This window comes from Lygodium microphyllum, chromosome 4 (assembly GCF_053477565.2).
Source record: "Lygodium microphyllum isolate KBCC chromosome 4, Lygodium_microphyllum_v1.1.10, whole genome shotgun sequence".
NCBI classification, from domain to species: Eukaryota; Viridiplantae; Streptophyta; class Polypodiopsida; order Schizaeales; family Lygodiaceae; genus Lygodium; species Lygodium microphyllum.
Genome location: NC_141138.1, coordinates 88,472,414 through 88,485,270, shown reverse-complemented (window position 1 = coordinate 88,485,270; position 12,857 = coordinate 88,472,414). Strand labels below are relative to the sequence as shown.

The following is a 12,857-nucleotide window of genomic DNA, read 5'->3' as shown; positions in this document are numbered from 1 at the left end:
TACATCTGGAGGTGCTAAATATTCAGATCAGCCAATGGCTGATTTTCTACATTTTCCAATGGAGCAACTGGCTGAACATTAAGTTCACTTGCCAAAACTCCAGCTGAATCACCAAATGAAATGGGTAGCATCCCTTCAAAGACATCACGGGCAGCCTGATATATGTCAAAACCAGCAAGGGATAATTCCGATTTTTCATCAAAGAGTACATCCCTACTAACAAATACCTTTTTAGAGACAGGATCATAGAGTCTGTAGCCTTTGCTCTCACTACTATGTCCCACAAAAATGCATTTGATAGCCTTGTTATCCAACTTTTTTCTAAGTACTTGGGAAATGTGTGCATATACAAGACACCCAAAGGTACGAAAGTGCCCAACAAAAGGTTTCCAACTGTTCCAAGCCTCAAAAGGCGTTAACATTCTTCAATGCTTTGGCTGGGCATCTATTTAAAACATGGCAAGCACACATTACGGCTTCCATCCAAAAACTGTGTGGCGAGCTCTTTGCTTTCAATATACATCTGGCCATCTCCATGGGTGACCGATTCTTCCTCTCTGCAAACCCATTCTGCTGTGGAGTATAAGCAGAAGTGAATTGATGAATAATGCCCTTTTGCTTCAAAAAAGAATTCAGCATAGAGGACATATATTCCCTTCCTCGGTCCAAACTGAGAGTCTTTATTTTATAGCCAGATTGGTTCTCAATAAGTGCTACAAAAGCCAAAAATTCATCATCACTTCTGGCTTTTTAACCATAGAATAGACCCAGCAAGAAGCGAGTAAAGTCATCAATAAAAGTCACAAAATAGTAACATCCACCCAATGACTTTGTCTGCATATAGGGCCACATACATCTGAATGCACTAAGTGTAACCTGGCTGTGGCTCTAAAAGCAACATAATGGGGAACAAAAACCAATGTATTTTCCCCAAAATACATCCTTCGCACAAGTTCTTAGGAGGTCTCTCCAAAAGAGGTAATCCATCTAGCATCTGTGTACATTGTAAGAGCATCAAGCTACTATAGTTCACATGCCCCATACGAGCATGCCATAACTCTGCCTATACATAGCAAAAGTAAGAGTGGATGCTAGGTATACTGACAGATAACCCATAACATGAAGTGCCAATCAAGACCAAAGTCATGTGTTCCTTATCTCTTACCATGCATTTGTCATCATCAAAGGTGATCTGCAATTCACAACGTGCCAAAGAAGAAGTAGAGAGCAAATTCTTCTTTATACCTGGTACAAACAAAGTATCTTGTAGGCAAAAATAGAGCCATCAATGGCTATTAGCACAATCTCCCCAATACCTCTAATAGGGTATGATGCATTGTTGCCACACTCAACAGACTTGCCAACTGGAGCTGCACCAACAAAAGCAAATAAATCTCTATGAGATGTGATGTGCCTAGAAGCACCACTGTCAAAAAACCAAGTGCCTACATCCTCAGTAGAGCTAAATGCTCTCTCAACCCAAGAAGAGTCATAACTGCATGTGCAAAAGCAATAGTACCTATCTGCAATAAAGAACGCTGACTCAGTAGCAATGGAAAGAGCATCAGAAACAGACATTCGTGACTCCTTTTTCTTCTCCTTGGTGATACGCTTTCTACGCTCAGTGATGTAGTGGCCAAGCTTCTTGCAATAATGGCATTTTTCCTTCTTGGCTTGCGTGCCCCCTTGTTTTTCATTAGCCTGTGAAGTACCTAAAGTCCCAGAGCTCTGCGAACCATTCTTTACTTAGCTACCTTTGCCCTTCTATCTTGCGATAAAAGCCTGCTCAGAGGCTATGATATCCACACCACTATTTCTTCTTGTTTACTCCTCCTCTAGAAGCAAACTGACTAACTGAAGAAAAGTAATCAGTTGTGGGGCAATCCTCATGGTGAGGTTTAGGGCTATATGAAAAGCGAAGTATGAAGGAGGTAATGAGTTCAATGTAGTAGATATCAGCTGTACATCTGAGTAGTACTCATCAATATTCATAAGTTGCTCATGCAAATCCTGAATTTTGCTCAAGTGATCCTGCATAGAATCGCCCTCATCCATCTAGCTTGCTGCAATTAGTACATTGAGGTGCACTCTGTCAAAACTTTCTGCAATGCACGCAGTCCAAGGTGCATTCAATCTTCTTGCCCCAAAATTGTCAAAAGCAATCTATCACTGACTGAGACTGCAGTACATTTGCCAATGTCTTCACAAAGCCCAAAAGCCCCAAAACTTATTTGCCAAGAAATTTGCATCAATCGTGTCCCAAACACGTATTCAAATTTCTATGCCTGCTCGAGTAGAATCCCCTTTTCCAGATATGAATCTGGAATAGAAAAAATTTTACAAATTTTTGAAAAAAAAATTACCTCAGTGACCAGTCGAGCTGGTGGCCACAGGCGCAGGCTAAAGGGCGTGTTGGCACAGGCACAGGCGCAGGCGGCACTACAGGCGGGCGCAGCACAAGGCAAGGCAGCACAGGGCAGGGCATGGCAAGCATAGTGCAAGGCGTGGGAGACAAGCCAGGGGGCAGCGCAGGCAGCACACCAAGGGCGGCATAGGCAGACTGGCGAGGATGAGCGCCACAGGGCAGTGCACTGTAGGTACAGGCAAGCTGGCTGACTGACAAGGGCTACTCAGGGCACTGCTCTGCAGAGGGCGCAGCTGCCACCATGCTGGCAGTTGACAGACCTCTGGTGCAGGGGGGCTGATTGGAACAATCTAGGCACCTGTTTGGCAACCCTTCAGGTCTGAAAATGGAGTTGTCTATTGGACTGAGTGCAGAGAAGCTGGAGCTCTGATACCAAATGTGAGAGGCTGAGAGTATCAAAGCTCAGGTGAGAGTGCAGTAGACAATGTGGAGAGTGAAGCACAACACCCAATGCAATAGACTGAAAGAGTGTAAGCTGAAAATACAAAGTACAACCCTTAAAGCTTAGGGTTGTAGGGGGTGTTCACACCCGAACATGATAAGTGTCTATAAGTGTGTAACATAGGCACATATGAAAGAAGAGAATAAGTCTAGGGGGAAAAACCTCTCGTACCGAGAGTAAAAAGTGCCCCAGTGTCCTCCTAATCACCGACACTCCTCTGTGAGTGTAGGCATGAGTGAAACCCAACAGGGACTGCTTGAAAAAAAAAAATCATTGTAACTAACCCTTTCTGTACATGCCTTTTGGAAGTGCCTTGACACAACTGGTGACCAATGAAGGTTTCCTTCTTGTTGTGGCCAATTTCGCGTAGTGGACTCGCAATTGATCAGTGGCTAGGGCAAATGCAGGATGGGATATGTCAATAGCACTGCAAATGGTAGTGCTTGGAGACACTGAAGGACCAAGCTTGTCATACATCACCTAGGGGGCCTTCTATAGCCAACGTGCTACGCAAAGTTGCCACCTACTCTTTGAGGCAGAGATGCATGAGACAATCATCATTGAAGCCAGCACATTGTGGTTTTCGACTTGGAGGCCCTGCCCAGCCCAGCAGGTTCTGAAGCAGCGGGCATCGCTTAGAGGTTTGGGAGTTGATTAGGACCCTTGTCAGCTGGCATATCTAGAAGGATGCTTAGAGGTTTCGGAGCTCATTGAGAGCCTTGCAAGGTGCCATTTCTAGAAGTCTCATTGAGAGATGATCTTTATGTACAACACCCTTGCTGAGCTCCAGTCCTCCATTATTCACTCATTATCATGATCATCTGTATCCTCCTCCCATCCTAGTGATACTGAGGCAGCACAAGGAGAGGGAAGGAGAAACGCAAGCTGGATGGCAGGCAGTGGCCACGGAAGCTGCATGCTGCTGGGAAGGAAAAGTTAGCCCACATGACTGGGGGAGGCAAGCAGCTCATCACATGCTGATGCACTGTATATTTAAAATGACTACATTCAATGCTTGCTTACTGATGCCATCTTTGTATACATTCTGTTTTTATCCATATATTGCAGGAGAAGGAAAGTGAGAGACCAGCTCTTCTTCATGGTCACAGAACTTTCCTCCTACAATTCAGGGTTTAACTCAGCATGACTTTGGTTTCACAGTCTGTAAGTGCAGCTAGCTCAGAGGCTGAGCGTTGAGTTAGAAAGTGAATTCAGCAGGTGGCACTTTCAACATAGTTGCCAAATGGAATCTCAGGAAGGTGTGCCTATTCCAGGAAGCAATTGATTCACTTATTGATTTTTAACAGATTTCTCCCAGGCTAGAGGCAGCCAAAAGTTAAAAAGTAAGATCAATGTACACATTGTTAGAATCATTGCCATGCAGTATGAACATAAGGTATTGTACAGGACAAATATTTCTCATAAACCAGTTGTTCATCTTATATATTTATGTTTTAATGGCATGCTGTTTTTAAGAGTTGTAACAGAAAATTTTTACTGCAGCATTCAAGATTTAATCAGTTTTGGTTTTACATAGCAGGGATGTTTACTTGATGGTACGATGGTAGCTGTGAAGCAGCTTAACAGTGAAACAGAAAAAGGAACCACTGAGTTCATGAATGAAGTTGCTACTATTTCTGCTTTACAGCATCGTAACCTTGTGAAATTACTAGGCTGCTGTGTACAACAGAAGAAGAAAATTCTGGTTTTCGAGTACCTAGACAACAACAGCCTTTCTCAAGCTCTACTAGGTCAAGGATTCTTACATCTGTTGTTTTCTCTCTGTCTGTTTTCATGTGAACTGATTAAAGCTCATGTTTTGTCCTTTTAACAGAAAAGAAGTTGTTATTGAACTGGAAAATACGTTTCGATATTTGTATTGGAATAGCAAGAGGACTTATGTACCTGCATGAGGAATCTCGGACACGCATTGTGCATCGAGATATCAAAGCAAGCAACATTCTTCTTGACCAGACATTCAACCCCAAGATTGCAGACTTTGGACTCGCCAAGCTTTTCCAGGATGATAAGACACATATAAGCACACGTGTTGCTGGAACTGTGTAAATTCCAGCCTCATGGTTTTGTGTGTCTAACCTACATAAGTCTAGCTCTTTTCTCTTTCCCCCCCCCCCCCCGGCAATGATTGTATTATAAAAGAATCACATTATGGAATAGGCTTTTAGGCCAGGATGTAGCCCCATGTGCCTAATGAATGGTGAACCTCAGACCAAGGTCACCTAGTTATTCCAGACCATGTGCCTAATGAATGGTGAACCTCAGACCGAGGTCACCTAGTAATTCTAGTACCAGTCCTAACATCTCTAGTCTAAGTTGATATTCAACAATCAATCTTCAACAACCAACCTAAAAGTACTGCTTATAGAAAGGAACATGGCAGCATCATCCTTTTGCTTTGTTTGTCATGTGTATACCTGAGTCAGATGCCAGAAGTCTCTCTTCTCTGAGTCCCCACTGGGTCCAAATACTCCAAATAGAAGTCTGATTAATCAGTTTCCCAAGTCTCTGTTTCTGGGGCTACATCTCCTCTTTTCCTTCTAATCTTCAAACTCCCCTCTCATGTTTTACCAAAGACTTCACCTGCTCCAAGACAGTATCATGCTATCTATCAGCTAGCTCTTATTAGCTAATTTTGCATGGAAGGTTAGAACATTTTAGGGCTTACTGGATCTGTAAGCCTACAACTTTTGTTGGAAGTGCAATGTCAGCTTCCCAAGCCATCCCTGCAATAAATTGATAACCCCTTCATGTAACTAGCAGGTGATAAAAAATAAATTGGTTACACTTATATGGGTGCTTCCTTGATTTATTAAGTTGCCTATTTCTTTTTCTCTGTGGCAAATCCTTGGGCTGAATTGATTCTAGGTTGAGCATCTATATCTTTTATACTTGCAGTGGATATCTAGCGCCAGAATATGCTCTTCGTGGAAAGCTCACAGAGAAAGCAGACATCTACAGCTTTGGGATTCTTCTACTTGAAATTGTGAGTGGCAGAAGCAACACTGAAGTGACACTTCCAATCGAGCAGGTTCACCTAATAGAATGGGTGAGTTATCACTTCTCAACGGCTGTAGATGTCGATGTTTGAGTGCCGCAAATATTAAACTCTAACCAAGTTGAACTTTCAATAAAGCATGCACATTAGATGTTCGTGTGGTTTGGCTTTTTGTGATTCAGTGATAAATTTCCATTTATAAAGTGGTCCTTTCTATGAAGAGCTCTTAATCCCTGCAGACATGGCAATTGTATGAGGAGAACCGAGTCTTGGAACTTGCAGACTCGAGATTGGATGGCAATTTCAGCGAGGAAGAGGTATCAAGGGTGATACATGTGGCACTTCTATGCACGCAAGCTTTAGCAATTACCCGCCCAAAGATGTCCGAGGCGCTATCGATGCTGATAGGAAGCTCAGAAATCATCCTCAACATCAGCAGACCTGCCTATCTCTCTGATCTCAGACAAATCTCTCAGGTGCATGCTGCCTCGTCTTCCACCACTGTCACCACCCCCACCACCACCACCGCCTGGACCACCAGCTCCTCATCAATGACAACAGGAGCAGCAGTTAACAGCACAGCTGAGCAAAGCATCTCTGAGCTTGAACCCAGATGAAATGGAGAAGTGGAAACTCTGTTGCCTCCAAAAGTAAAACACACCCCACCTCAATTTAGTGACAATTTGCACAAAAGAGCATCATTTTTAGGCCCTTGAGCTATGACATAAATTCCTATATATTGCCAAACAAGCGGCAACTTAGTTAGTAGGATGGGTACTAACTAAGCTCAAGATGTTCGCATTTTAGAAAGTTATTTTGTTATTTGATACTCTTTTATATTTTGGACTTTGTAAAACCTCAGGACAATGCATCCTTGAGGCTTGAATGTGACCCCTCATTGTCACTCTTTTGTGAACTCTTTATTTATAACCATGTCTACTTTGACAAAAATGTAAAAATACCTCAAATTCCTTTATCTAAATGTAGTATGATGTATACATATGATGTATATAGTTTAGCCATGTACAAGATGTCGTATAATTCACATGGATGAAAAAGATCCAATGGAGGATCATTAAGTATCATTGTACTAGCTTGTTTACCCTTGTCACCATGCATTCGACATAGCAACCGAGCTTTCTCTCTCTCTCTCTCTCTCTCTCTCTCTCTCTCTCTCTTCTCTCTAATGACATGAATTACGATAGAAGAGTACAAATGTCACAAAGGACTAAGAAGATGACAAAATTGTTGAGCCAAGAGATTAAATCCAAAGGGACACACACAGAGAGCAATGACAGACTTCTTCTATAGAGCCGACCCTACTGACACTACCAACCTAGCAGTGATAGAGCCACCCCGCCAAACGCCTTATAGGCCACACCGTGGAGTCACATTGGATAGAGCCATTTCCCTTCATCGAGCACGATGACCCCGTCTACCAGGACCACGTCCGAGGAGGCCACACCACAGTCGGATTAGAGCCATTATCACGAGACACCGCAGACTCACCACCAAGCATATCAGTGAAGCAGCTAGGGACCGCATCATAGCTGAGATTATGTGCAGATCTTGAGATCAGCCAGCCCATAGTCTCCACCACACTTTTGTACATGGTTCTATTAGATCTGGTTCTCCTTTCCTTTCCTTTCCTTTTCTTTTCTATCAATGGAACAACACTACACATGGTTCAACCCTAGTATAGTCCCATCGTATAGTTTTTTTCAGTATTGTTGAATAGGCCACCCACTTATTTGTACTGTTATCTTTACCATACTGATGAGATGACATTAGACATGGATGTACTCTGGATTTTGTCTCATAGGCCACATTGGCCTTATATAGACGTTAATATATCTTTCTTTCTTTCTCTCTCCGTAATGAACATTTGTATTATATCATATCAGATCACAGAAGTATGTTAGATAACAAGGAAGATACAAAAATCACAACAAAGAAGCACAAGAGATTGACCTACACCAAGAAGCTAAATCCTCCCTAGGGAGAAGATCAGCTTGTTGAACAAGATACAACTGCCAATGTAGAAGATCCTTGATCCTGGCAGCAAAGTCAACGACAAAAGCATTCTGAGCAACCCATTATGCCAACCACCCCAAAATTTGAAAAATTGGAGCAAAATCTTCATATATAGCTGCATCGAGGTGGGGTATTTTGGCCTAGCAAAAACCTAGTCAAAGGGATGCATTGACATGTCAACCACTACTCTCTCTCTCTCTTTTTTTTTTCATAAAAGGTAATTGTATTAATTACGAAAAAAAAGTACAAGTTCACATGATTACAAGATACACGAGGGCTCTAAGCCAACGTGTGGAAAATCCCAGCCATGAAAAAGTTACACAAGTCATGGCAAAGACGCAGAGGAAATTGCCATATGCCAGGGAAGTAAGTTCTCCCGAGGGAGCAAGTCAGAGTGCCGAATGAGATCTATCTACCAATGCAAGAGACCTTTAAGCCTAACAATGTGTCTTGGTACATTAGAGGCCGAATCAAAAAGAAAGGCATTTCGAGTGGTCCAATTGTGCCAGCATCCCCAGTATCAGAAAAAGTGGAATAAGATCTTCATATGCAACTGTGGTGGTGTGGGGTATTTTGGGCGCACAAAAACCCAATCGAAAGGGGTTAAGTGAGAACCCCACCACCACGCACCAATCCTATGACAAGAGCGACCAAATGTTCTTAGCTAGCGGGCACGAAATAAATCGATGTCGGGTCGATTCCACAGTAGTGGTGCAGAAGAAACAATTTCCGTTCGAGATTCGACGCTTGGAAAGGGCCGAGGCAAGAGGAAGACCACCAATCATCACCCGCCAAAGAAAGACCTTACATTTGAAAGGTGTCTTATTCAACCAGCCCCAGCAAGTTTGATGGAAGAGACTTCCGCCCATGGCAGGTAGTAGTAAAATATAAAATGATGGATAGAGGTTACTAGCCCTTCATCAAAGGGACCAAAGCTATTGATCCATCCAACCCTATGGATGTAGAAGATAATGAAAGAGCCCAAGACATAATAATGTTGCACTTGGATGAATCCTTAATCCACCATATTGACTAGCTTGCAACTGCAAAGGAGAAATGGGATGAGCTCGAGAAATTGTATGTTGCAAGAGGAAAGAATTCCAAAATCTTCCTCAAAATAGAGTTCTTCAGCTTGGAATACAAATAAGGAGAAGACTTGGGAAAGTTCATTTCCCACATGAAGGGACCGATGTCACAATTAGCTTCAGTGTAAGCTTCGTTTGTTGAAGAAGATGCCATTGCAATACTTTTGAAAGCTGCAAGGAAAGTCTTTCCAGCTCTTGTCACTACCCTAACAAATGTAGCAAATCCTACACAAGAAGGTGTCATTCAATCTTGTTTGGATGAGGAAAAAAGAAACCAAATAGAAGCTAGCATCAACTTGGCATCTACCTTGTCAAACCAATTCTTAGTCCATATTTTTACTACTAAATGTTCCTTTTGTAACAAAGAATGACATATTGTAAGCAATTGCTGGAAAAAATATCCCAACAAGATGAAGTGCAATAAATGTAAACAAACAAGATATATTACTAGTATATGTTTTAACTCTCTTGAAGTACCAAAAGAATTGGAGGCAAACTATGCCTCAAAAACACTTGATGTGACTGACTTTTCTAGTATTCGTTATATCATCTTTCCATAAATACCTTGTAGCCTATTTTATAAAGACATCCCAATGATTCATTGAGGGGGGGGGGGGGGGGGGGGGGGAGGGGGGGAGGGGGCGGGGGTGGGGGGTGTTAAAAGTGTAGCATGGGAACCTTGTGCAAGCAAGGGTGCATGAGGGAAGGTGAGGTGTGAATGGACTAAAGGGCAAGGGAAACCCTAACCCTACCCCACATTGAGGCTATATAAATAGCCTAAAGGTCACTCTCAAATTGATGAGAGAGTGTACCTTAGTTGTACTTAAGCAAATTACTAAGCAAAATTTCCTTATTGTACCTAATCTCTCTTCTCCCTCTTGTGCACACAATTTTATGCTCTCACTCTAAATTCCAATACAATGGCGTACAAGAAGTGTTATAGCTATTAATGAAAATCTATAAGTCACTCCCTAAATTGATCAATTCACATGTAATGTATATTATATTGTGTCAAAAAATCAAAGGAGGACATGCATGGATCAATTTAGCAAGCCATTTTCCAAGAATCTTTAGACCTAGAAACATAGGTTAGAGAACTCTAGTTTGCATTATGATTCTAAACCTATTGTGAGAGAAGCATTTGAGTGAACTTGTCAAAACCTAGTTATTGGGAAAATGCCTCTAGCCCAACAAGGCTCACCAATCCCAATATCACTTGCAGCATGACAAAGGGAGACTAGTTGAAATGTATTGGGAGCCCCCCCTTTTGTCCAAGCATGGAAGCATCCTCAACCTCCTCCACCCTAGCACCAAAGCATTATTAGTTGCAGTTTGAAGGGAAAATTAGAGATGTCAATATTGGAGATAGGTAGATGAGAGTATGCATATTGCTAAATTAGAGATTGATGCCATGGAAGAAGCAAGATCGATGTATAGGTTTCATTTGGGAGCTTTCTTTTGCATCGCAAGGCTAGAACACTCTAGAAAGGGTGTGCAGTGACTAAGGATGACTGATGGATCTATTACATAGGACCCTCTATAGGGTAGAATAGGTGGCTCTACAAAGTATTCCACAACTTTGCTAGCATCATCCACAAGTAGACCCTAGCACTATGAGAGGGAAAAAGAGATAGGATTGTAGAGCATTGGGAGGGTATGGTCTCATTGACAAGATGAGGAAGCATTTGATGTCTCTTTTTACAAAGGAGGAGCTAGACAAGGCACTTAAGGGTGTGGTGTTAGGCAAGTATCGATGAGAAGATGTACTAGATAAGTCATTTTTGAGCTATTGGGATATCAATACAATAATCATCATAGCTTTCCAAGAGATTCTCACATTAGTTGATATGGAAAAGAAACTAGTGGAGGGATTGATCCATCTCATTTTGAAGGCTTTTGGGGACAAATCAAAGATTACATGGTGGTTAGAGGAGTTAGTGTCTTCTATTCCTCAATGCATTTATAGGTGCTTATTGGCGGGGCTAGAGTAGAGAGATTCAATATTATCTAAAGACTTGTGAGATAGGGATTCCTACTAGCCCCTTTCTTGTTTCTATTGTAGGAAGGACCATGAGCTCTTTCTTATCATATGTGCAATCTTCCAAACAAGATATAGATGTGTACATGAAGGAAGCACATGCCTATAAACCCAAGGAAGAAAATCCCAATGTTGAGAAGAATCATGTGCAAGTCAAAGATGCTATGAATGCAGAGGTTACAATAATGCTTCAATCATGTGATGGTGGAGTTGAGAAAGTGTGAGTTGATGAAGATTGAGATATGCTATAAAGGGGGGTAGGGGCAAGGGATCATGGCATTGCCAATAATGGGATTATAATAATATTGCTGTTAACCCCAACACGAAGAGAGTGAAAGAAAGTGGAAAAGACGCAGGGCAAAGGCGGAAAAAAGGTAACCCGACGGAAGGAAAAGAAGGAGAAAATGCCAAAAGCGCAAGGACAACCGTTAAAGGCCAAGGCAACCACGAAAAGGGAAAGGCGCATAAAAAGCGCACCCTAAAATCTTGTAAAAGAGTGCCGGGCTCTCACCCGTGCGATTTGTAAATATAGAAGGGTAGTGAAAAGGAAGCAAGGAAGATAAAAGGACAATGGAAAACAGGGCCTGGGCTATGACCGGCCATGTAAAAAAGGGAAAAAGGGAATGACCGCCCAAAGGGAAGTAGGGTTTTGTATATAAAGTTGAAAAGTGAATGAAGAGCTCATTCTTTGGTGTGGCAAAACTAGTCTTCTTCTTCCTCTCATCTTCTCTCCTTCTTGCTTGTGTGTGCTCTTGAGAAAGGGAGTGTGAGAGTGTGAGGGAGTGAGTGTGTGAGAGAGTGAGGAATCAAGAGGGTGAAGCTCTCCACCATCTCCTCTCCCCTTCTCCTCTTCTCTTTTCTTCTCTTCTCTTGTGCGCGCGGCTATGGAGGATGAGGCTTGGAGATGGAGGAGGCTTGAGGATGCTTGAGCTAGCATCAAGAATCATGGAGCTACCGAAGTGTAAGAGAGAGGAGGGCACTCGATCAAGCATCAAGGTAAGTTCACTGCATTCGTAGGATCGACGGCGCGTCGGCTAGGTGAGAGATAGCCATGAGAGCTCGCTTGGAACGCTTGAAACAATAAGCGGTCCGTGGGTCTTGGCGGTTGAGCGAAAGCTCCCACATTTTGGTTCCGTTGCCGGGACCAACGGATTCAAGCTCGAGCACTCGCGCGCCCCATATCGAGCATCGAAGTAGGGCATTCAACCTGAAACGGAGCTTGAGATAGGTAGGAAGTCTGGTGTTTTTGATCTTCAGAACAGGTAAGTGTTTTGGAACAATCTGGGTATTAATGATTGGAAAACATGGAGAAATTAGTTCAGTGTTTTGCTTTCGATTCAGGATGTGTGTTAGGATAGATTAGCAGTAGGAAATCACACATGAAAGGCAGAGGGCTGCTACTGTGAAACAGGGGGAAAACCACAGGAAACAAAGGGAAAAAATGGAGTAGATGCAAGGTAACGGCATAGGAAACGCCAGGGAAGGAACCTGTAGTGTGTAGGGCAGAACTAGCAGGTATAAACTCTGGGAGGGCAAGAGGACCCCATTTCCAACCAACGGAGAGCGAGAGAGACAGAGAGTGAGAGAGTGAGCGAGCTGGGCAGCTGTCCGATCGACTGGAGCTAGGAGGACATCGCATTCGGCGACTTTAGGTAACTGATCTCGTCCGCCCCACTTCAGCTCTGTCGCGGGGTAATCGCACGACCAATAGGATAATACACCTAGTGAAAATCGAGCAAATTGGTGTGCGTAACTCATCGGACCGGCGGAATATGACGGCCGACCCAGTGTCCGATTCCCAGAATCGGACACTCGGA

General features: G+C 42.9%; 1 protein-coding gene across 1 annotated transcript in view; it reads left to right on the top strand.

Moving 5' to 3' along the window:
- The window catches only part of LOC148037280 (putative LRR receptor-like serine/threonine-protein kinase At1g56140), a 235,734-nt gene extending 228,800 nt beyond the window's left edge, over positions 1–6,934 (top strand). Inside the window, exons 21-24 of the mRNA XM_087676196.1 lie at positions 4,408–4,618; positions 4,702–4,930; positions 5,784–5,934; positions 6,123–6,934. Coding sequence (XP_087532322.1) covers positions 4,408–4,618; positions 4,702–4,930; positions 5,784–5,934; positions 6,123–6,500 — 969 coding nt within the window. The 3' untranslated portion in view covers positions 6,501–6,934. The remainder of the gene's footprint in view (positions 1–4,407; positions 4,619–4,701; positions 4,931–5,783; positions 5,935–6,122) is intronic.
- The last annotated feature ends 5,923 nt before the right edge of the window (positions 6,935–12,857 follow it).